This window comes from Zea mays, chromosome 5 (assembly GCF_902167145.1).
Source record: "Zea mays cultivar B73 chromosome 5, Zm-B73-REFERENCE-NAM-5.0, whole genome shotgun sequence".
Taxonomy (NCBI): domain Eukaryota; kingdom Viridiplantae; phylum Streptophyta; class Magnoliopsida; order Poales; family Poaceae; genus Zea; species Zea mays.
The window spans coordinates 59,723,373-59,745,689 of record NC_050100.1 but is presented as its reverse complement, the minus strand read 5'-3'; the positions used below and the strand labels follow the sequence as shown (position 1 = coordinate 59,745,689).

Below are 22,317 nucleotides of genomic sequence, written 5' to 3'. Positions count from 1 at the left end.
TATGAACTCCTAACCGGTAAAAAGCCCAATATTTCATATTTTAGAGTCTTTGGTAGCAAATGCTTTATTCTTGTTAAAAGAGGTAGAAAATCTAAATTTGCTCCTAAGACTGTAGAAGGCTTTTTACTAGGATATGATTCAAACACAAGGGCATATAGAGTCTTTAACAAGTCCTCCGGACAAGTTGAAGTTTCTTGTGACGTTGTGTTTGATGAGACTAACGGCTCTCAAGTAGAGCAAGTTGATCTTGATGAGATAGGTATTGAAGAGGCTCCGTGCATCGCGCTAAGGAACATGTCCATTGGGGATGTGTGTCCTAAGGAATCCGAAGAGCCTCCAAATACACAAGATCAACCATCCTCCTCCACACAAGCATCCCCACCGACTCAAAATGAGGATGAGGCTCAAGTTGATGAAGGAGAAGATCAAGCAAATGAGCCACCTCAAGATGACGGCAATGATCAAGGGGGAGATGCACATGATCAAGACAAGGAGGATGAAGAACAAAGGCCGCCACACCCAAGAGTCCACCAAGCAATCCAACGAGATCACCCCGTCGACACCATCCTCGGCGACATTCATAAGGGGGCAACCACTAGATCTCGTGTTGCACATTTTTGTGAGCATTACTCTTTTGTTTCCTCTATTGAACTACACAGGATAGAGAAAGCACTTCAAGATTCGGATTGGGTGATGGCGATGCAAGAGGAGCTCAACAACTTCACTAGGAATGAGGTATGACATTTAGTTCCACGTCCTAATCAAAATGTTGTAGGAACCAAATGGGTCTTCCGCAACAAGCAAGATGAGCATGGTGTGGTGACAAGGAACAAAGCTCGACTTGTAGCCAAGGGATACTCTCAAGTCGAAGGTTTGGATTTCGGTGAAACCTATGCACCCGTAGCTAGGCTTGAGTCAATTCGCATATTATTAGCCTATGCTACTTACCATGGCTTTAAGCTTTATCAAATGGACGTGAAGAGTGCCTTCCTCAATGGACCAATCAAGGAAGAGGTCTATGTTGAGCAACCTCCTGGCTTTGAAGACAGTGAGTACCCTAACCATGTCTATAGGCTCTCTAAGGCGCTTTATGGGCTCAAGCAAGCCCCAAGAGCATGGTATGAATGCCTTAGGGATTTCCTTATTGCTAATGGCTTCAAAGTTGGAAAGGCCGATCCTACTTTATTCACCAAAACTCTTGACAATGATTTGTTTGTATGCCAAATTTATGTTGACGATATCATATTTGGGTCTACTAACGAATCTACATGTGAAGAATTTAGTAGGATCATGACACAAAAATTCGAGATGTCATTGATGGGGGAGTTGAAGTATTTCTTAGGATTTCAAGTGAAGCAACTCCAAGAGGGCACCTTCCTAAGCCAAACGAAGTACACTCAAGACATTCTAAGCAAGTTTGGAATGAAGGATGCCAAACCCATCAAGACACCCATGGGAACCAATGGGCATCTCGATCTCGACGAGGGAGGTAAATCCGTCGATCAAAAGGTATACCGGTCGATGATAGGATCTTTACTCTATTTATGTGCATCTCGACCGGATATTATGCTTTCCGTATGCATGTGTGCAAGATTCCAAGCCGACCCTAAGGAAGCTCACCTTAAGGCCGTAAAACGAATTTTGAGATACTTAGTTTATACTCCTAAGTTTGGGCTTTGGTATCCTAGGGGATCCACATTTGATTTGATTGGTTATTCGGATGCCGATTGGGCGGGATGTAAGATTAATAGAAAGAGCACATCGGGGACTTGCCAGTTCTTGGGAAGATCCTTGGTGTCTTGGGCTTCAAAGAAGCAAAATTCCGTAGCTCTTTCTACCGCCGAAGCCGAGTACATTGCCGCAGGCCATTATTGCGCGCAACTACTTTGGATGAGGCAAACCCTTAGGGACTATGGTTACAAATTAACCAAAGTTCCTCTTCTATGTGATAATGAGAGTGCAATCCGCATGGCGGATAATCCCGTTGAGCATAGCCGCACTAAACACATAGCCATTCGGTATCACTTTTTAAGGGATCACCAACAAAAGGGAGATATCGAGATTTCATACATTAATACTAAAGATCAATTAGCCGATATCTTTACCAAGCCTCTCGATGAACAAACTTAGGCATGAGCTAAATATTCTTGATTCTAGGAACTTCTTTTGTTGATTTGCACACATAGCTCATTTATATACCTTTGATCATGTCTCTTTCATATGCTATGACTAATGTGTTTTCAAGTCTATTTCAAACCAAGTCATAGGTGTATTGAAAGGGAATTGGAGTCTTCGGCGAAGACAAAGGCTTCCACTCCGTAACTCATTCTTCGCCATCACTCCGAGCAACACTCCGTCTTTGGTATAATCTTCACTCATTTATTTATGACCAAAGGGGGAGAGAGTCATTCAAGGGCTTATATCTCACTCAAAGTATCCATTTTTTGCGATTCATGCCAAAGGGGGAGAAAGTATGAGCCCAAAGCAAAAGGACCGCACCACCACCCTAATTTTACAAATGATTTTCAATTGGTATATTTCAAATTGGTATCTTATTGTGTTCAAAAGGGAGAGCAAGTAGTATTTTCAAAATTAAATCTTAAAAACCCTCTTGAACACTAAGAGGAGAATTTATTGAGGGGGAGTTTTGTTTAGTCAAAGGAAAAGCATTTCAAACAAGGGGAGAAAATTTCAAAACTTGAAAATGCTTAGCAAAATCTTATTCATTTACCTTTGACTATTTTGCAAAAGGATTTTGAAAAGGATTTACAAAAAGATATTGCAAAAACAAAACATGTGGTGCAAGCGTGGTCCAAAATGTTAAAAATAAAAGAAACAATCCATGCATATCTAGTAAGTAATATTTATTGGCTCAATTCGAAGCAACCTCTGCACTTATATTATGCAAGCTAGTTCAATTATGCACTTCTATATTTGCTTTGGTTTGTGTTGGCGTCAATCACCAAAAAGGGGAAGATTGAAAGGGAATTAGGCTTACACCTAGTTCCTAAATAATTTTGGTGGTTGAATTGCCCAACACAAATAATTGGACTAACTAGTTTGCTCTAGTGTATAAGTTATACAGGTGCCAAAGGTTCACACTTAGCCAATAAAAAGACAAAGTATTGGGTTCAACAAAAGAGCAAAGTGACAACCGAAGGCACCTCTGGTCTGGCGCACAGGACTGTCCGGTGCACCAGAGGACTCCCAGTCAAACTCGTCACCTTCGGGAAAATCCAGAGGCGCTCCGCTATAATTCACCGGACTGTCCGGTGTACACCGGACAGTGTCCGGTGCTCCAAGGAAGAGCGGCCTCGGGAACTCGCCAGCTTCGGGAATTCGCAACGGCTAGTCCGCTATAATTCACCGGACATGTCCGGTGTACACCGGACTGTCCGGTGTGCCATCGAAGCAACGAATACTTCGCGCGCCAACGGCTACCTACAACGCATTGAATGCGCGCCAGCGCGCGCAGAAGTCAGGCACGCCCATACTGGCGCACCGGACACTCTACAGTTCATGTCCGGTGCGCCACCGGACATCCAGGCGGGCCCAGAAGACAGAGCTTCAACGGTCGGAACCCAACGGCTTTGGTGACGTGGCTGGCGCACCGGACATGTCCGGTGTGCACCGGACTGTCCGGTGCACCATACGACAGTCAGCCTCACCAAACGGCTAGTTTGGTGGTTGGGGCTATAAATACCCCCAACCACCCACCATTCATTGAATCCAAGTTTTTACACTTCCAACCACTTACAAGAGCTCTAGCATTCAATTCTAGACACACTCAAGAGATCAAATCCTCTCCAACTCCACACAACGCCCTAGTGATTAGGGAGAGAGATTTGCTTGTGTTCTTTCGAGCTCTTGCACTTGGATTGCTTTCTTCTTTCTTGATTCTTTATTGCGATCAAACTCACTTGTAATTGAGGCAAGAGACACCAATCTTGTGGTGGTCCTTGTAGGAACTTTGTGTTCCAAGTGATTGAGAAGAGAAAGCTCACTCGGTCCGAGGGACCGTTTGAGAGAGGGAAAGGGTTGAAAGAGACCCAGTCTTTGTGACCACCTCAACGGGGAGTAGGTTTGCGAGAACCGAACCTCGGTAAAACAAATCCTTGTGTCTCACCGCTTTACTCGCTTGCGATTTGTTTTTACGCCCTCTCGCGGACTCGATTATATTTCTAACACTAACCCGGCTTGTAGTTTTGATTATTTTTGAGAATTTCAGTTTCGCCCTATTCACCCCCCCTCTAGGCGATTATCACCTTTGATCATGTTGTTTTAATTGATGTTGTGCTTAATTTTTTCATATTATGCTTATGTTGTGGTTCAAAGTGTAGAAAATCATCCCTGGACATCACAAGTCCAAGTGCAGTGATGCACGCATTTACGAGGGGATTGTCTATATTTTGACCCTTTGGGACTAACAATGCTTTTGAGTTGATAATGTGTGTAGTACCAAGGTGCTTGAAAGGGAAATGGTGAATTTGGACAAAGAAAGGTGCTTCTACTACAAAACATTATCAAGCTTCTTTGTCTCAATTCCCTTGATTTTTATTGCTTCTGGCTTTCATTTGTTATTTTTGGTGAGGCAATGGGATTGGGCCACTTAGTTTCTCTATTTTGGTGCTTAATGCCAAGGTGGGGGGAATTAGAGGCCAAAGCAACTGGACCAACCACCACTTGAGTTTTCAAAATAGTTTTGAGTTTTTAACTTGTCTTTTGATCCAGAACCCTCTTGATTGCAAAGAGGAGCTATCTTGTTGTAAAAACTGCTTAGAGTTGAGTTTTTGATAAAAAACTGGTTGCTTTAAGTCAAAACAATTTTGATTTGCAAAACTCAAAAAAGTATTTGGCTTATAAAAGTGAAAACATTGAAAATGGCTTACTTTGCAAACCAAAAGAAAATGGTGGCTAAAAGGTCCAAGTATGCCAAATCTAAGAAACCTTTGTATTTCTCATCTCAACTTGGTTTGAAATTCATATTGAAGCTTTTATGTCATATTGCATAGCAAACTTGTTTAGAGTTAGTCATACTCTTGTTGTTTTAGTTGTGTTGGCATAAATCACCAAAAAGGTGGAGATTGAAAGGGAAATGAGCTAGATAGCCATTTCTACCTATTTTGGTGATTAAAAGTCCAACACAACATCGTGGACTAACTTGTTTGCTAAGTGTATGAGTATAAGTTCAATCGAATGCAATTTGGAGGTTACTAAGTCCAAATGTGCTCAAAAGAGGCCTAGAAATGCAACCGTGGGCAAAAAGGGTAAGACTGTGAGGTTTGAACCTTTAGATAAGTTGGATATGCCTATTACAATGTTTCTAGCACTTGTGTTTGCACTCTAACTCATTCTATAGAGAAAAGTGTATTTTGGACTTAGTTTGAGCCACAACTCAAATCCTGGAGAAAAGATGAGAATGAGGTGAGTTTCATAGACTTAGTTCAATTGGTTATACTCAAACAATGTTTGTCTAAGTTGTAGGGAAGCTAACAAGAAAGCCCAAATCAAAGTGAAGAAGTTAGGCCAAAAGAGCTTAATTTGGGCTGGTCTGTGACTCACCGGACCGGTCGGATGGTGCACCGGACTGGGTTCGCAGGGAGCCTAGACTTGGTATGTGGAGGCCTGGTGCTTCAGACCATCTACAACACTGGCTCGGAGGTGCACCAAATCATCTATAGTAGTGGTTTGGTGGTGCACGGAACCGCGTGGTAACGACTACTTCGGCGCCCAACGACTACTTCAACAGGAGGCAGACACATGGAGGTCCGGTGGCCACCTGGACCGTCCAGTGCCTGCTAGGTGGCCACCTGGTAACGACTACTTTGGCGCCCAACCGCATGATAATCGGACCACTCATTTTGTTAGTGCCAAGTCAGGATCCCGAAGGACTCGTCCCTATTGCTGGTCCGATGGTGGGCTGGTCTGATGCGCCAGCCGAGAACTGGTTTTTAGCAGGTTTTTGGAGGAAGGTTCAATGGCTCCTAGTTGTCTTTGGGCTATAAAAGGACCCCCCCATTTCAACCCCAAGGACACCCAAGCATACCAAGAGCACATACTTCACTCCTACACATTTGTGAGACACCCTAAAGTGATCCGAGTGCGAGTTATTATGAGATAGTGTTGTTCTTTCATTGTGTGTTCATGTTGTGACTTTGCGGTGTTGTGCTTTGCTCTTTTGTGTGTTCTCTTCTCTCTATTGTTGTATTCTTTGGAGTTGTAACTCCCATCAATCTGTGTACGACTACTGGAGACTCCAACTTGTGGAGATCCTTGCGAGGAGATTGATATTGAGATAAGAAAAATGGTGGCACTTAAGTTGATCATTGGATCTCTTGATAGGGGTTGAGTGCAACCCTTGTCCGTCGGGACACCACAACGTGGAGTAGGCAACATTTGAGGCTTGATCGAACCATGAGAAAAAAATCGATGTGTCTTGTGTGCTTGATTTTTTATGATTGATTCTTCCTAGTTGTTCACTTGTGATATTGCTCAAGGTAATTCCACAATCTTGTGAGAGCAATCAAGTGATAGAATTCATCGTTTCTCACTCTGACTTGATTTAGTTTGCACTAGTACTTAATACAGATCATGTTTTTTTGTTTAATTTGTGTTTTCCAGGTGTCACCTATTCACCCCCTCTAGGTGACTGTCACCTACCTAGATCTACTATTGGCAAGCTTGGAGGCTAGCCTAGGCATTGAGAGAAGATAGAGGATAAAATATATTTTTGTGAAGGGAGGGGGTGTTGCTATTATTTGGATAATTTGGTGTACACATGATGATATTGATTGTTTTATGTAGGCTATTTTTATATGATCATATTGGCTATAGTTAGATGCACTCCCGCAACATGACGATAATAGAAACAAGTTTTAGTTAGCAATCAATTCATTAGAGGTTATTGTTTTCGACATGTTTTGCTAAGAATGGATGGCAAAGTGAAAATTAGACTTTGCCTATAATTTTCTACTATTTGAGTGAACTCTTTTTGTTTACTTCCATAAGCAAATAAATTGGTAATGCTGTAAGACTTGGTTGTTAGTGGCAGAGACTGAAAGTTTACATTTTATTAAAAAATATGTACCAATCATAGTTAATTGAGTTGTATTGCATGAAATATTTTCACCTTCATGGTATCATGAACGATTATAAATCATATCCACCCTTTCATACACTTTCCTTCCCTACCCTCTCTCCCTGCTTTGTCACTCTTTTCCTTTGTTTGACTACATATAATGGGTAACAATGCAGAGCATCTGCACATCGAGTATGATGAATGCACAGGACATGAGATTCTTCTAAGTTTTTTAACCTTGAAGCACAATGTGCAATTGACCAACAACCACTACTTGAGATTTAGTTTCTCCTAGCACAAATAATATTATGAGTGAGTAGGTATGTTGTCACAAAATTCATTATGATCACACTCTTGATCATAATAAGCCTCAATAGGTTCTAGATAGATTCATGCCCAAGTCAACAAATCTCTAATAATGCGCCAAAATAAAAAAACATTCACCCTTGCAGACACTCATCAAACTAAACTAGCATAAGCTTTCAGTGTCATTTAAATTTATATATTCCATGTGAAATCAATTATATCCCCTAAAATTTAGTTGTATGTAATAAATATTAAAATTTCAACACCACTTTTAATTATCCAAAATTGTTTAATAAATGGATAACCTGACAGTATTTTAGCATTTCTTTTAATGTGTGTATATATATAGCCTTAAAACAATTGCATAGACAAAGGTTGCATGCTGAGCTCTTAGGGTGTTAGTTTAGATTGAAACAAACCTTGGAACAAGAACGACGAGCTTCTTTCCAATTAATATTACCATATGGGATGTTGTAAAGCTCCTCCCTTAATGCCAATACAGTTGGAGTAATCGGCCCAACAAATTTCTTTCCATAAAGATACGCCATTGGCATATATACCAACCGAAAAAAACAATAGAATCGTCCTACAAAGGAGAACTTTTCTTGTATTAGATATGTCAATGTATCATATACAAACTAAGTTTTCGTACAAACTCCGTATAAACCAACTAACAAAAGTTACAAAAAATTCTCAAAAAATTATATATATACTTCATTGCCTACTATACTACTATATAAAATTTCAAGTTAAAATTCATCATATGTTAAGTGATACCAAAAAACTGAAAATTATCTCGAAATAAAATTCATCAGAATTTTCTCTTTTTTGTATATCAGAATTTTCTCTTTTTTATATCTCTTAACATACGATGAATTTGAAATTTTATACAATGGTAGAGTAGGCAATGAAGTACATCTATAATTTTTTTGAGATTTTTTTGTGACTTTTGTTTGTTGGTTTACACGGAGTTTGCACGGAAACTTGGTTTACTCCTGATACATTACCATTAGATATATACATTTAATGATTATTTTTCATAACAATGTTTTGTTTCAAATTAGTCCCAAAACTAATAAAGTTTTCATGTTTCACAAATAACGTTGTAACACCCTAGCTGCGGGTCGGTTAACCCTTTTACACGAAACGAGAACAAGAGATGTGCTATTGACTGATCATAAAGGTGAACAAAGCTCATTTGTAGTTTCGTCGCAACATGTTAATGAAAGAGGTTCCGTTTACTGTCCATAGGGGTGATGAAAGATAAAACCAATCCTTAGGCCTTCTGTAGCAGTTTATCTATAGTTTAACCAAAAATACTGTTTTGCACGATTCCGCACTGTAGATTGCAGTGCAGTTTGAATATAGGTATGAAGAGATAGTCTTATGGGCATATGACTGACCTTATTGGCTTCTTACCACAAAAGTTGTGGGGATCCAAACCTTGTTTTTGGAAGGTTTACCGATGGACACAAAATACGATGAATTAAGAGGTTAATATAATGCAGGTTCGTGAAATCTAGTCTATGAAATAAATTGTGCTATTATCTGGAAGAAGGCATGCATGATGCATTCTATGGTGGTACACGAAAAAAAAGCTTGTAGATCGAAAGGGATCAAACAAATCTGAATGGTGCAGACTTAGATGATGAGCATTATATTATTCTCTTAATTACTTTAAGTTTGTAAGATAAGCTTGAGAATAAGATTAGTAGTTGGAAAGAAAAATTTATGTCGATCGGTAGTCGACTGATGTTAATAAATTTTGTCCTTTCGAGCCTGGTTATGTTTATACTGTCATTTTCTGAAGTTCCTAGGAGAGTTTTGGACAGGATTGATTTCTTTCGAGCTAGGTTCTTCTGGCAAGGAGAATATCATAAGAGAAAATATAGACTTGCTAAATGAGACATCCTTTGTCAGCCCAATGAGTGTGGGGGTTTATGACTTTAGAATATTGATTTGCAGAATAAGTGTCTGCTAAGCAAGTGGCTTTTCAAGTTGATTAATGAGGATGGCATGTGGCAAGATCTTTTACAGAAAAAATATCTACAAAAAAAATCCTCTATCTAAAGTTTCACAAAGCTTGGTGACTCGCACGTTTGGTACGGGCTCATGAAAGTAAAGGATGTTTTCTTCGGTCTTGGTGTTTTTACCATTAGAAATGGTAAATAAATTAGGTTTTGGAAAGATAAATGGTTAGATAACCAACACCTCATGGTTCAATACCCATTTTTATACCAAATTGTTCGGCAAAAAGTGCCATTTGCCAATGTCTTCATATATGTCCCGCTTAATTTATCTTGTCGTAGAGCTTTAGTAGGTCATAACTTGGTTTTATGGCTTAACCTTGTTCAGTGTCTTGTGCATGTTAGATTAAATACTAAAAACGATTATTTTAGTTGGAATCTAATTCGTTGGGACAATTTACTATTCAATCGATGTATAGGACTTTGATCAACAATGGTTAAATCTTCCATCCCAAAATTCTTTGAAAATTAAAACTGCCTTCGAAGATAAAAAACGTTGTATGGTATTTATTTAAAGGAGTGATACTCACTAAATATAACTTAGCAAGATGGAATTGGCAGGGCAATAAAAATGTATGTTTTGTGGTAAAGATGAAATGATTTAACATTTATTTTTTCCATTGCCGTTTTGCCAATCATTTTGTGTCAGCTTTTATTTTGGTGTTTTGGTCTTGGACCACCTCTGTCAATTCGCCATGTTTTTGGGAACTGGCTCGTGGGCGTGGACTAAAAAACTAGAAAGCTTATTATTTCAGGTGTTTCGGTTTTATGCTGGGCTATCTAGGTAACTAGGAATGATTTAGTTTTTGGTAACATCTCAATGCTAACTTCTCTATAGATGCTTTTCAAGGGAATCTATTGGCTTAGTTCTTGAACCATACTGTAGAAAAAACGAAGAGGAAGGAGACCAAATAAAAGCCGAGTAGAACTCACTACAAGCACGGCACATTGGAGGGTCAAAGCTACCACTACCATACAACACCTTCGTTGCCATACACAAAGATACATTACGTCATAACAAGTTCTCCACCACCGGTTAGAGATGGTGGCTTGGAGATTTGTTCTTTTGTTGGGGGCAGACGGATGAGCTGCTATCCTCCTTATGAGATGGAATCATGGAAGCCAGATATTTTTCTCCATTATCTAAAAAAAGTTCAAGCATACCCTATATGTATGTTGTAGTATAACTTTTTTCCATCAAGCCTATTGCTTGCTTGTAATAAGCTGAAACGTCGCATATACTTCTTTGTAAAGCCGTACACATGTTCATGGATCTTTTTCCCTAGTTACTTACAAACACATAGTACGATATGTAAAAAATTAATTAATTCAAAAGGCACTTTGTCAAAATTGCTAAAAGAAGTTAATGTGAAATCACATGTTTTTTCATGGTGTAAAAACCATTTTATGTATCAAGGACAGACGCTAAACCTAAGTTACCCCCACAAAATGAACAGTTAATTACCTGGATGTATTGGAAGAGCATATGGCACCATCCACAATTCAGGGATAATTGGATTATTTCCTGACCAATCATAAGCACCAATTATCTGTGATTTCAAATATATGGTAGCTTACATTAGTCTGAGCATAACCATGAGTTAAATGTGGTTGATGATGTCTTTGTATGTGATTTCACATTGTCCCTTTTTTGAAAGAATATTTCACATATCCTTAACAACGTGTTGCAAAATGTTGTTGCTATAGTGTGATAAAAACAAAAAAAAGTTTGTGTCAGGTAGGGCAATGATTCTCATCTTAATAAAAACCAAGTTTAAGGGCTAGTTTGTGAAAACTTCAAGAGATTCCTATTTTCAGGAGAAAATAAACTAATTTCACTTGGTAAAATATAAGTTTCTTTAGAAAATGTGGTTTTCAAACGAGACCTAAGTATTTTTTTCTTATTATAGCATAAAAAGTAATGCTTTTCTATAGCTTTCTTTTTCATACAGAGAGCCATATCTTTCCCCATTGTGGTAGCGCAGCTGCACTTCCATGGGATAAAATCCAGGCCCGTCCTTTTGACAAAGCATCTTCCTCCCTATGTGCCACCTCGCCGAGAAGCCTCAAGGCTGCATAGTTCAAGCATGATCCTAGCATGGTGCTTGTCGTTAGAACATGCGTGCTCCAACCGCCATCTTCATTCTGCATTTTTATTTGTTTTGGGTATAATTTATAGAAAAAAAGGAGAGCTCTTACAAAATTTATTCAATTGGACTCGAATAAGAATAGTACCTGATGATTGTAAATGTAGCGCAATATCTCGTGCCGATGTTCCGGTGATATGATTGTATTAATTGATCCAGTAACATATAGAGAGAATATCTGCGAGAGAAATAGAACATCCATGTTGTACGTTAATAATGTCCTCAAACCGTCAAATGGAATTCGATTACAATATCGCCCCGTTTGGATCATTGAAATTGAATTTCATTTTAATAATATTAATTTAGACATATATTAATTAAGTTAATTCGGTTTTATACAAAAATATATTTATATACTATTATTAGCAAGATGTCGGAGATGTTTATGTGCTACATTTTTACTATAGAGGAGTGAGACGAAGAGTGTCATGTTAGTTACAGAGTAGAAACAAATTCTACTAATGTATAAAATCATTTTTCATCCCCCTCCTCGTGAATTTGACATAGACTTATATCTAAACTTTGGAAAGTGGTGGAATGTCAAATTCCAAACTAAATAAGTTATTTTATTGATTGAATTCCAATTTCTATAAAATAAAGGGATCCAAACGCCCCGTACAGAAAAACATATTTTAAATCCTAGTGGGTTGTTGTTAACCATTGAGAGCCAGGGAAAAATGATTGCTCCATGTATTAACATATGTGACACGACTAGTAGTAGTACCACATCAAAGATAACTTGTTCTATGTATTAATGCACGAAGTGAATGATACTTATTTTCTTTTTCCTTGTATGCCGCGTTTGGATTCCATTCTAATAACAGTAATTTATGCATGTATCTATTAAGATATTTCGATTTTATGCAAAATATATTTATATATTATTATTAGAAAGATGTCTAAGATATATACATTTTTACTTCTAGACGAAGAGCGTCCTTTAAGTTATAGAGTAGAAACAAAATTCTACTAATATATAAAATCATTTCTAATCCTTCGTCACAATGAAATCGAGATAGATTTATATTTGAACTTTAGAAAATGGTGAAATGTCAAATTCAGAGCTAAATATATTACTTTATTGAGTGAATTTTATTAATTTCCCTAAAATGAAGTGATTCAAACACAGAAAAGACAGATGAAAACAATCGGTCGCTGACGGATGAACCCTAAAGTACTTACAAACATTGGCATAATAACCAGAAATCCACTGTAATCTCCAGGCCAATGACCGTCATGTGCTTGTAAAATAGACTGTTGACTTAAAGCTCGCCGTAACGAAGTTAGTATTATTTCTTCAGTCACTTCTTCACTGTTTTCAAGCTTCATCGATGGAGTTGAAGGGCTTAATCGTTGGCTTGATTTTGCATACTGCATATAAATAAATACAATTTGAGTACACTATAGCAAATCCAAACAATTATTTATATTAACTATAAAAAAGCAGACATAGATTAATTAGTTTACATCGACAAATAAAATAATCAATTATTTATATCAATGTAAAGATGGTCGACATAAATAATCTTATTTATATTGGATAGAAAAAAAAACCGATGTTTATTTACGTAAATTAGCACCCCGCCTTCTTGCTGTCGCAGTACTGATGGGTTGCAACTTGCTGTCGCAGATCATGATAGAGATGGACCCAGATGCCCCTAGCCAGCTAGCCCCAACAACCCGGACATGAGGGAGTACCACCACTGGTATGCAGTACTGATACTGCTAGCTAATTTTTATCTCTGTCAGCATTCAGCAAGCTCACCTACACGCACCTACGCTCTCTCCTATACATGTGCTTGTCCTCCTCATATATATTGTCATACAAATTGAAGTGATAAGCTAAGGATCGATGCAAATACATGTATTTATTATTTCGTATTCTCTTCATTCCAAATTATAAGTCGTTTTTAGATGTGTTGGCTTGGCTATATTGTTTAAAGAGATGTTTAATAGCACCATCCTGATTGTTCGCTAAAACGGGTCTTATGTATCACATATGATGGCTTAGCAGTTGACCTAAATAAATGGGTGCTAAATTTGTGATAGTGTAGCTCGAGTAAATTATGGTAAAACTTGGTAGGTTAATGGTTGGTATGAACCACGGGTATAATTACCTTGCGATGTTTCTCGTTTACTCCCTCTGTTCTTTTTTATTTATCATGTTTTAGTTCAAAAATGAACTAGCGGTCGAAAAATATTTGAGAACGGAGTTACTATTAAATTATGAGGTTGCATGTTAGTATCGGTTTCGTAGTGAATAAGTGTAAAGAGAACGCCTAGCTCTTAATAATCAGTTATATGATTTCATTTTGAGATAAAGAATATGTGTGCTCCTTGCATCGCCTGATTTTTCTGTCATGGTTGCGGTGGAGTCTTGATTCTATACCTTCTAGAATATGGGCCTTCCTCTTTACTGTTAATCTCATCAAGTGGTAAGCCATGTTATTAACCTGCATGAACCTTAAGGAACTCCTAAGGGATGAAAGATGTTTTGTTGGAAGCATGAGTCTTCCTGTGTTGCCTGAATAGTTGTGTGTTAAGTAAGTATATGTATAACTCTGGATTGTGCTACTGCCAGGTATACCTTCACTTTGAACCTGTTTATGGTTGAACAAATAAATTCTTTGTGCGTAATTGAGATGATGGCTTACTTGTATGTTTAGTAGTGTTTTTTTTTTTTTGCTAAGAGAATAAAGTCATTTATGTGCTGCCTTAAAGTAAGGGTAAAAATGAGGACACCAGCAAAACCAAGGACACCAGCTTAAAAAACCCTAAATTAAAGGATGAAGAAACAATTGACATGTGTGATGAAATTTCTGCTTCTATAGTTTTGCTTGGATAAAATTCATGTACTTAAACGATTGTTTCTGTAAATCTTAATGATATAAAAGTTGCAGAGAACTTAGATATCTTTGCTGCACTAAAAATTCTGGATTTTAGTCCAGCAGGTTTGGAAGGTTCCGGTCACATTTTAATACTGGATCTGCAGTGTATTTTGTTGACTCGTGTGTTAATTTGCCAAAGCTGTTATTTCACACAATGGTTGCTGGTCGTTGGTGGTGGTGCTAGTGTCATTTATGCTGATACAGTAAGCATCAATTTGTATCCTATTTTTATTTACACATACAAAGTTTTTTTTCGAGTTGATGCCTGTTCACCTATATTTAGCTGCCATGATAAAAATCAATTCCTCCAGTGTACCAGGTTGGAGACTTGGAATACACATCAGAGCTTGGAAACTATGTATAGTGGTGCTCCTAATGAGGAGGTTCTGAATTATGTTAGAGTTGTACTTGATGTAAGCAAACACAATAACTTTATCCATTTTTCTGGTTTTCTGAGCTCAAGGATCCAAGTAACATATAGCGTGTCAACTTCGATTTACTCTTGTTTTTTTTCTTTTATTTGTTTGAGCCGGTACGTTGTAAAATGTGGTATATGCCTGACCTAATTTTCTTGTGGTGAACCTGTGTACAGCTGAGTATCTTATATTACGAATAAGACGGAACAAGGAGGAGAAAAATGCAGCATATGTGTGCGCCATGTTGAATGATCGGAATAGTAATAACCAATGCACCGCACCTGCATGCGCAGTAGGAGGTCCTGGGACTCTTTCCTCTGGAAGCGGTGGCGGGTGAACTCCTGGCGAAGCCTCTCCACCTCGGCGCGCTCCTCCGGCGTGCCGGCGTCGGCGTCGAACTCCCACACCTGCCTGCCGAGGAAGCCGTTCTCCGTCCGCAGCCACGGCCCGCCACCTTCACTAACCTTCAGCCTCCACATGACCGCGAGCACTAGATCAGTATCGTTCGTTCCTGCTGCGAGCTGCGCTAGAGCGTGACGCCCTCGTTCTTATATGGAGATGGAGTTCCTCACGCAGACTCGTAGAGCCGAGAGAGGCCGTCGGCCCTCGTCTTATCTGAACAGTCTACGCATGAATGAATGAATGATTGCTTGACTGACTTGCAGGCCTCCTCAAGCTCCCCTTAGTCATCAGAAAAACATATAACTTTTTGGTGGTCTCTTGCCGCCGAAAATAAACTAGCATATAGTCCATGTTAACCTTACGATTTCGAAGAGGAAAGGGTCTGACGGCGGTGCGAGCGAGGGGAGGGGGTGGCTGGGTTGCGGAGGAAGGAGGAGGGGACGCTGGGGTGGCGAGGACAAGGGGAGGGGAGGGATGATCCAAAAAATATTGTCTGAGTTTGTAAGGGAGAGAAGTTTATCTAGCAATATGAACCATTAATTTTGATGGTGTGTTAATTCTGGGTGCAATTTGTTTGATGGATTTAGTAAAGGTTATGAGTGTAGTGATTTGGTTGTGTGGGTGTTTAGCACCAAAATAGGCGAGGGGCCGGACGATCCGTGGTCCGGACTGTCTGTGGTGGCGGCGCGGATGGTTCGCACATGCATAGAATCAGTTACAGTTCTTTGTTTCTTACGAGATTTGTTAGCGATCTCCACGGGATTAGCTAGGAAACCGACTTGTACTGGGTCCAGACCTCCTCTTATATAGATAAAGGGGTACGGTCGATTAAGCCCCCCACAATTGATCTAATCAAATCTATTTACCAGTTTTACCTTATTTACATTGTTCTTTCCATTTCCTAGGAGTAGGAGTAATCTAGTCTTAGTTTAGATCTAGTTTAGGGCATGTTTGGTGTGGCGCCTAAGCCGCCACACCGCGCCTAACCCGCAGCGGCCAAATCAGCCGCCACACCTGCGGCTTGAAAAGTGTGGTGCGGTGTGGTGGCTTAGGCGCCACACCAAACATGCCCTTAGTCTTCCACAACCATCCCTCTTTGACTCTACACCGGTTAGGCACGCCCCGTGTGGCCTGCCGACCCCAGAGCAACCCCTGGAGCTCTCCTCCTCAACGGGATCTACCCGAAGGCGAGTTCTAGGGTTCTTCACAGAGAAGAAGACCTTGCACCATCGCGAATAGTCCGGCCCCAGGTGTGGACTGTCCGGAAGCATGCAGGGAAGGAGCCGTTGCTGCACCCAGGCCGCGGACCGTCCAGTCCAGGGCTGTGGACCGTCTCCACCGCCATAGAGAGCACCGCTAGGTGGTTCATTGCGTGTTTGGCACCTAGATCAGTGCCAACATACTTTTTGGCGACTCCGCTAGGGACAAGGGTGTCTAGATCTACTAAATCGCCCCCTAGATGGCCAGTTCCAAGGATCACACCAACATCTCCACCACCAACATCATCAAGTCAGCTATTGGATACTTGATTTCAATCCTCTGAAGGCGTTGAAAATCAAGGCAACACAAGTTACAAGTGTGGACCTTCGTCCTTAGCTTAATGTGAAGGACGAAGGTCTTTAGAAGGAAATGCATGTGAAAACAATGCAGAATGAAATAATATTGCTCAATGGAGCATGAACACTCATCTTCTTTGCCTCAACATTTCTTATTCCATCTCCCATTATATTAGATGAGTTTACAATCATACCTTCGGTTCCTTAATACAAGATAGCACGAAGGTTCTTCGAAGGCTGAGTGACACGAAGCTTTGGCCCTCGAGAAAGGTACTTTATCCAGGGCATTATTCATCTATTTATAGGAAAGACGAACCGCCTTTGTACAAAATTACAATCATGCCCATCAAGACTTTACATACATTGTTTACAAATGACATCAGGACAATAACGTATTTTCTTCATCCTCGGGTGCGCAGGTTTAGGCGTTCGTTGTTTGGTAGCTTCTCATCTAACTTAAGTCCGAAGTTATTGACTTTGGTTATCATCTTTGCCACTTGCTTGCACAGGCGATGCTTCTTTGTACGCTGCCTCGGCCGAAGGTCAGCTTCATTGCAGTACAAATGTTCCTAAAATACACTTACTTGTGCCGAAGCAAAAGGTTAAACGAGTGATCATTGGCATAGAAGGCCCCAAATAGTAGCCCCTTGCGGGATGAGTTCGTTTCTTCGTAACGAGCTTAGATCGTAAAAACTATAATTTGGAGGCCTCATGCCGAAGATCTGAAAAACACCTTACCGAAGCTTGTTATGAAGAAAATGGATTCAATTCAATGAAAACAGACGGTCTGAAGTCGAATCGACAGAGGGGAAGCTGGGGGTGCTGTGTGGGAATATTTTCAGGGACCCACGTCGCTTCGCGCGAATTTTTCAGTAGCGTAGATCACATTTACTGTCCTCACCTACACGCTGCCAACATTTTCTGTGCCACCGAAGCTTCCCCTCCAGTAGTGCTTCAGAATCTAGCTTCGGGTGAATCACTTTAGAAAGAGTTTGTGTCTTGCTCAGATGGCCAGAATTCAAACCACCGCAAGCTGATCACTCCTACCTCCTCCTCGGAGGCACGATAAGGTACCCTGCCTATTTCTGAGGCAATGAGGGCTTCATCGACATCAAAACCTACCGTAGAGCTGCCGAAGGATATACCTTCGAAGCCAATCTATATTGATATTTGTCAATCTACTCTGAAGGAGAAAGACTTGCAATCTATGAGGAGGCTTGGCTATTTCTGCAGCAAGGTGAATGTGCGCCTTCCTGGAGAAGAAACGACGTCGAAGCTGGGAAAAGACAAAGTTGTTGTTTATAGGAGTTTTTTCAAGGCAGGAGTTCGGCTACCCATGTAACAAGATGGTTGCGAAGGTACTGCAGCGATACGAAGTGTACATGCATCAATTAACTTCAAATACCATGGTTCGCTTTAGTGTTTTCATCTAGGCTATACGAAGCTAGGGGCGTACCGACGCTAATGCATTTTGCAAGGTTCATGATTTACATTACCAGACGAAGGCAAAAGGTGAATCAGGCCTTCATAATAACTTTGGGTGTTATAACTTTGCATATCACAAGGATACAACTGGTCCAGTTCTGGCCTACCGAACCAAGTGCAATGGCTACTAGACGAAAGAATGATTTTATGCCGAAGTTGATTCTGAGCAACATGAGGATTTTAAGGGTATACTGATGAGCCCTTTGGACATTAACTTTGCCTTGAAGAGGCCGAAGTGTGAGATGAGTGAGGCTATTGATGAATGCTACAAAGCCTTCAATATAATCATCTGAAAGATTGGATCTTGGGATCTAGTTCAAGAGGTGCTTGCTTACATATATCCGACTCGGACTAGATGGAAACTACCGAAGAAAGTGAAATCCAAAGATGAAGAACTTGTTACATTGGCTTTTGACTTCAAAGAACAGTCCTCATATAAGGTTTCTTCGGCTGGGTGGTTGAGGTTCATTGAGCAGAAGTGTAATGAAATGTGTGGAAATTACCTTATTAGAGAACACGAAGATATAAAATCTATCTTCGGGAGCTGAGGGAAACTTTGGCTTAACAGAGTCATGGATGCTCTAAAGTTTGAATACCTAGACTATGAAGATCCTTCAGACAATGTTGGAGCTGGAGAGAAAAGGAAGAGAGCTGCTAAGAGTGAGGCTGATGAAGAGCCACCTTCGGGTCTGGTAAAGAAGAAGGCTAAAATGTCTGTCCAGAAAGATACAACTATGAAGAAGACCTCGGCTCCAAAGAAGACCACAGCTGCCCAAGAGCATGAAAAGGGTAGCATCACTACCACTTCGTCATATAACTGCACCCGGATTCTCGAGATAATGACTCAACTGCTACCATTTTCCCCTTTAAGTCCCTTTGGACCAACATTGACTTGGTTTATGCCAACTTCAAAGGATTCTACGAAGGCGAAAAATCTTCGAAGGGCCAAGAAATTTTATCTGAAGAGGAGGTAGAGAGCTCGCGCATTCTAGGTCTTGTCAGCGCTGCCTTCGGGGGTTCATCATCTTCTGAGAAAAAATGGTGCAACGAAATCCGCCAAAGGTTACGGGTCTTCAGGGCATGAGAAAACAGAAGGAGACCCAAAAGGGCAAAATAATACACTTGAGACAGAGGCTACCGAAGCTACCCAGACTACTAGCGAAGAAATGGGAGAGCTTGAATTTTTTATGAGGCATATTGGTGGTGGCGAGTTGAATGAAAAAGAAGTTTCTGAGTTCGAAAACAAAAGTGAAGCTTTGGGCTACGGTCCTGGGGTCATGCTCTTCGACGGAGAAGACCAAATGATGATGTGCGTGCCTGATTCTGAAGAATCAATAATTGTACGAAACATTGCCCGAAGCATTGGTTTTCCGGATATCAAAGAAAAACTTTGCCAAGTTAAGAAGCAGAAACTTTCTCATAGCTTGGCCTACACTAGTATCAAGGTACCAAGAATTTTTATTTTGATGTAGCTTCGGGGAAATTTTGTATTTTGACTAAACTATTTTTGTTTTGATGATGCAAGGTCTAATGTTAAGTAAAGCCTTAAGGATACAACAAGACAAGGAAGATAAGGAACTAACCACACTTCAAGACAAAGTTGCAAAACATTGGAAATCCTTAGAGGAGAAAGAGGCAGAGATAACATCCTTAAAAGAAAAGGTAAATAAAGTCGAGAAGAAGAATGAAGAGGCAGTAAAAGTGCATAATGCTGATATGGCAAAAATGAAGAAACAAGACGACTCAATCATTGAGCTTTGGACTAGTCTCGAAGCTGCAAACGAGAATATTGCCAACAAGGACATGGAAAATCAAAAGTTATTGGAAACTTTAAGGCAGCTTTGGGATAATTCCTTTGCTGTTGCTTCTCGATGCTGCGATATTTTGAAGAAAATTTTCTCTTCAACTGGTGACACTTCAAGGGCAGCTTCGCATACTAGTGGGGACACTAAGGAGGCACTTAGTTGGATAGAAAAGGAATTAGGAGTAGTTCAATCAATAATCATCGCGTGCAGTGACTATTGCACGATGATTGGTTCTCGTAGAATGGTTTCGGTACTCGATAAAGCTGGTTGTGATCATGTCAAAATTTTTAGAGAAGCTAGCTCCGCCATTGCCATTGATGATATCAAAGCTCCTTCGAAGAATGTACTGAACACTGCAAAGAGATTTTCTTCGAGCTATGGAACAAAGGAGGCCAATAACTAGCTGCCCTAGAAGACGAAGAGTACACCAGGAAGGTTCATCTTTAAACTTGTATTACCGAAGCTTTATTTATGAACCCTCTTAGATAGTTACCTTGTTTCCTTGGTTTCTTTCACTACAAAACAAGGAGTTGAAAAAGATGAAGAAAGCAAAGAACGACTTTGGAGCTTTTTCACCTTTACTTGGTGATAAAACTTTTAGCTCTACATTCCCTTGGGAACGACTTTGGAGCTTTTTCACCTTTACTTGGTGATAAAACTTTTAGCTATGCATTCTCTTAGGAACGACTTTGGAGCTTTTTCACCTTTACTTAGTGATAAAACTTTTAGCTCTGCATTCCCTTAGGAACGACTTTGGAGCTTTTTCACCTTTACTTGGTGATAAAACTTTTAGCTCTGCATTCCCTTAGAAACTACTTCAAAGCTTTTTCACCTTTACTTGGTGATAAAACTTTACCTTCGTATTGGGCTCTTGAAAGTCAAACCCTTCTTCAATCTTGATTCTCTGCATCCGAGGATACTGCTTCGACATGATTGCTTTTTTGAGGAAATGTACCTTTATTGATTTTAGGAATGCTTTTGTACAAATGTTATCTCTTCAGTCCCATTAAAAAAACATTATCCCCTCTTGTAAGGAAAAAGGGTACATGATCATGAAATTAGACGTGATATCTTTGAAGCTCATCGGCATTCCATGACCTTGGAATGTTGTTTCCTTTCATGTCCTTCAATTTGAATGAGCCTAGTCTATTCGAAGCTGAGACCAGAAAGGGGCCTTTCCACTTCACTTGTAGTTTTCCTTCTGTATCTGGGTTAGCCACCCTTCGGAGCACAAGATGTACTGGTGCTATGCTCTTGAGCCTCACTTTCATGTCTCACCATCTTATGGTTCTGCTTGATATTTCATTATATGCTCTATTGCTTCGAGCCTTGACTCTTCTATTGCATCCTTTGTAACTTTCTCGTTGTCCTGCTCTTGAGCCAAAGCTATGACTCTTGCTGATCCCAATTTGATTTCTTCAGGGGTAACTGCTTCGTCCCCAAAAAGGAGCTTGAATGGTGTGAAACCAGTAGATCTTGATACTGATCTGTTATGATTCCACACAACTTTGATGAGTTCATCTATCCATTTACCCTTCGGCAATCCAACCAGCGACTTTGTGATTCCTAGCAAGATTATGACATTTGCTCTTTCCACAAGTCTGTTGGACTCTGGATGTCTAACCGAAGAAAAATGAATATTAGTTCTCACCTGAGTGCAGAATGTTCTAAATGCTTCAGCGTCAAATTGGTTGCCATTATCAATAGTGATGGACCTTGAAACTCCAAAGCGACATATAATGTTTTGCCAGAAAAACTTTTGAATAGTCGCCGAAGTTATTGTTGCCAAGGCTTTTGCTTTGATCCATTTTGAGAAATATTTCATTGCATACTCCAAGTTCCCCTGGGCAGCTAGCATTGGGCCAATTATGTCTATTCCCCACAATTGCAAGGGCCATGTTGGTTGTATCAACTAAGTCATAGACGAAGGTTGTTTTTGATCCCTTGCACACCTCTTACAAATTATTGCATTTATGTACAAAATCTGTTGTATCCGAAGCTACCTTCGACCAGTAAAATCCTTGACGGAAGATTTTCCCTAGAAGGGCCCTAGGGCCAATGTGTGATCCACATATTCCAGCATGAATTTCTCTTACCAGCTCTTGACCTTCGTCTCTGGAAATACATTTTAGCAAGGGTGAACAGACTCCTTACTTGTACAATTCCCCTTCTGTGATTTTGTGCGGCCTTGTCCTTGCTTGCATTCT

The 22,317-nt window shown here is 40.1% G+C and overlaps 1 protein-coding gene across 11 annotated transcripts in view; it reads right to left on the bottom strand.

Annotated features, from left to right (window-relative positions):
* LOC103626416 (achilleol B synthase) overlaps positions 1–15,524 on the bottom strand; it is a 60,179-nt gene extending 44,655 nt beyond the window's left edge. For 4 of the 11 annotated variants that reach the window (XM_035959043.1, XM_020538390.1, XM_020538389.1 and 1 more), the window contains exons 1-6: positions 15,144–15,522; positions 12,741–12,929; positions 11,647–11,736; positions 11,362–11,556; positions 10,877–10,961; positions 7,804–7,970 (exon numbers count right to left, since the gene is read on the bottom strand). In XM_035959043.1, the coding sequence (XP_035814936.1) occupies positions 7,804–7,970; positions 10,877–10,961; positions 11,362–11,556; positions 11,647–11,736; positions 12,741–12,929; positions 15,144–15,341 (924 nt within the window). In that variant the 5' untranslated portion in view covers positions 15,342–15,522. Of the gene's footprint in view, positions 1–7,803; positions 7,971–10,876; positions 10,962–11,361; positions 11,557–11,646; positions 11,737–12,740; positions 12,930–15,143 lie in introns of all 11 variants that reach the window. The other 7 variants (XM_035959042.1, XM_035959040.1, XM_035959041.1 and 4 more) reach the window with 4 other exon arrangements.
* Between the last annotated feature and the right edge of the window lie 6,793 nt (positions 15,525–22,317).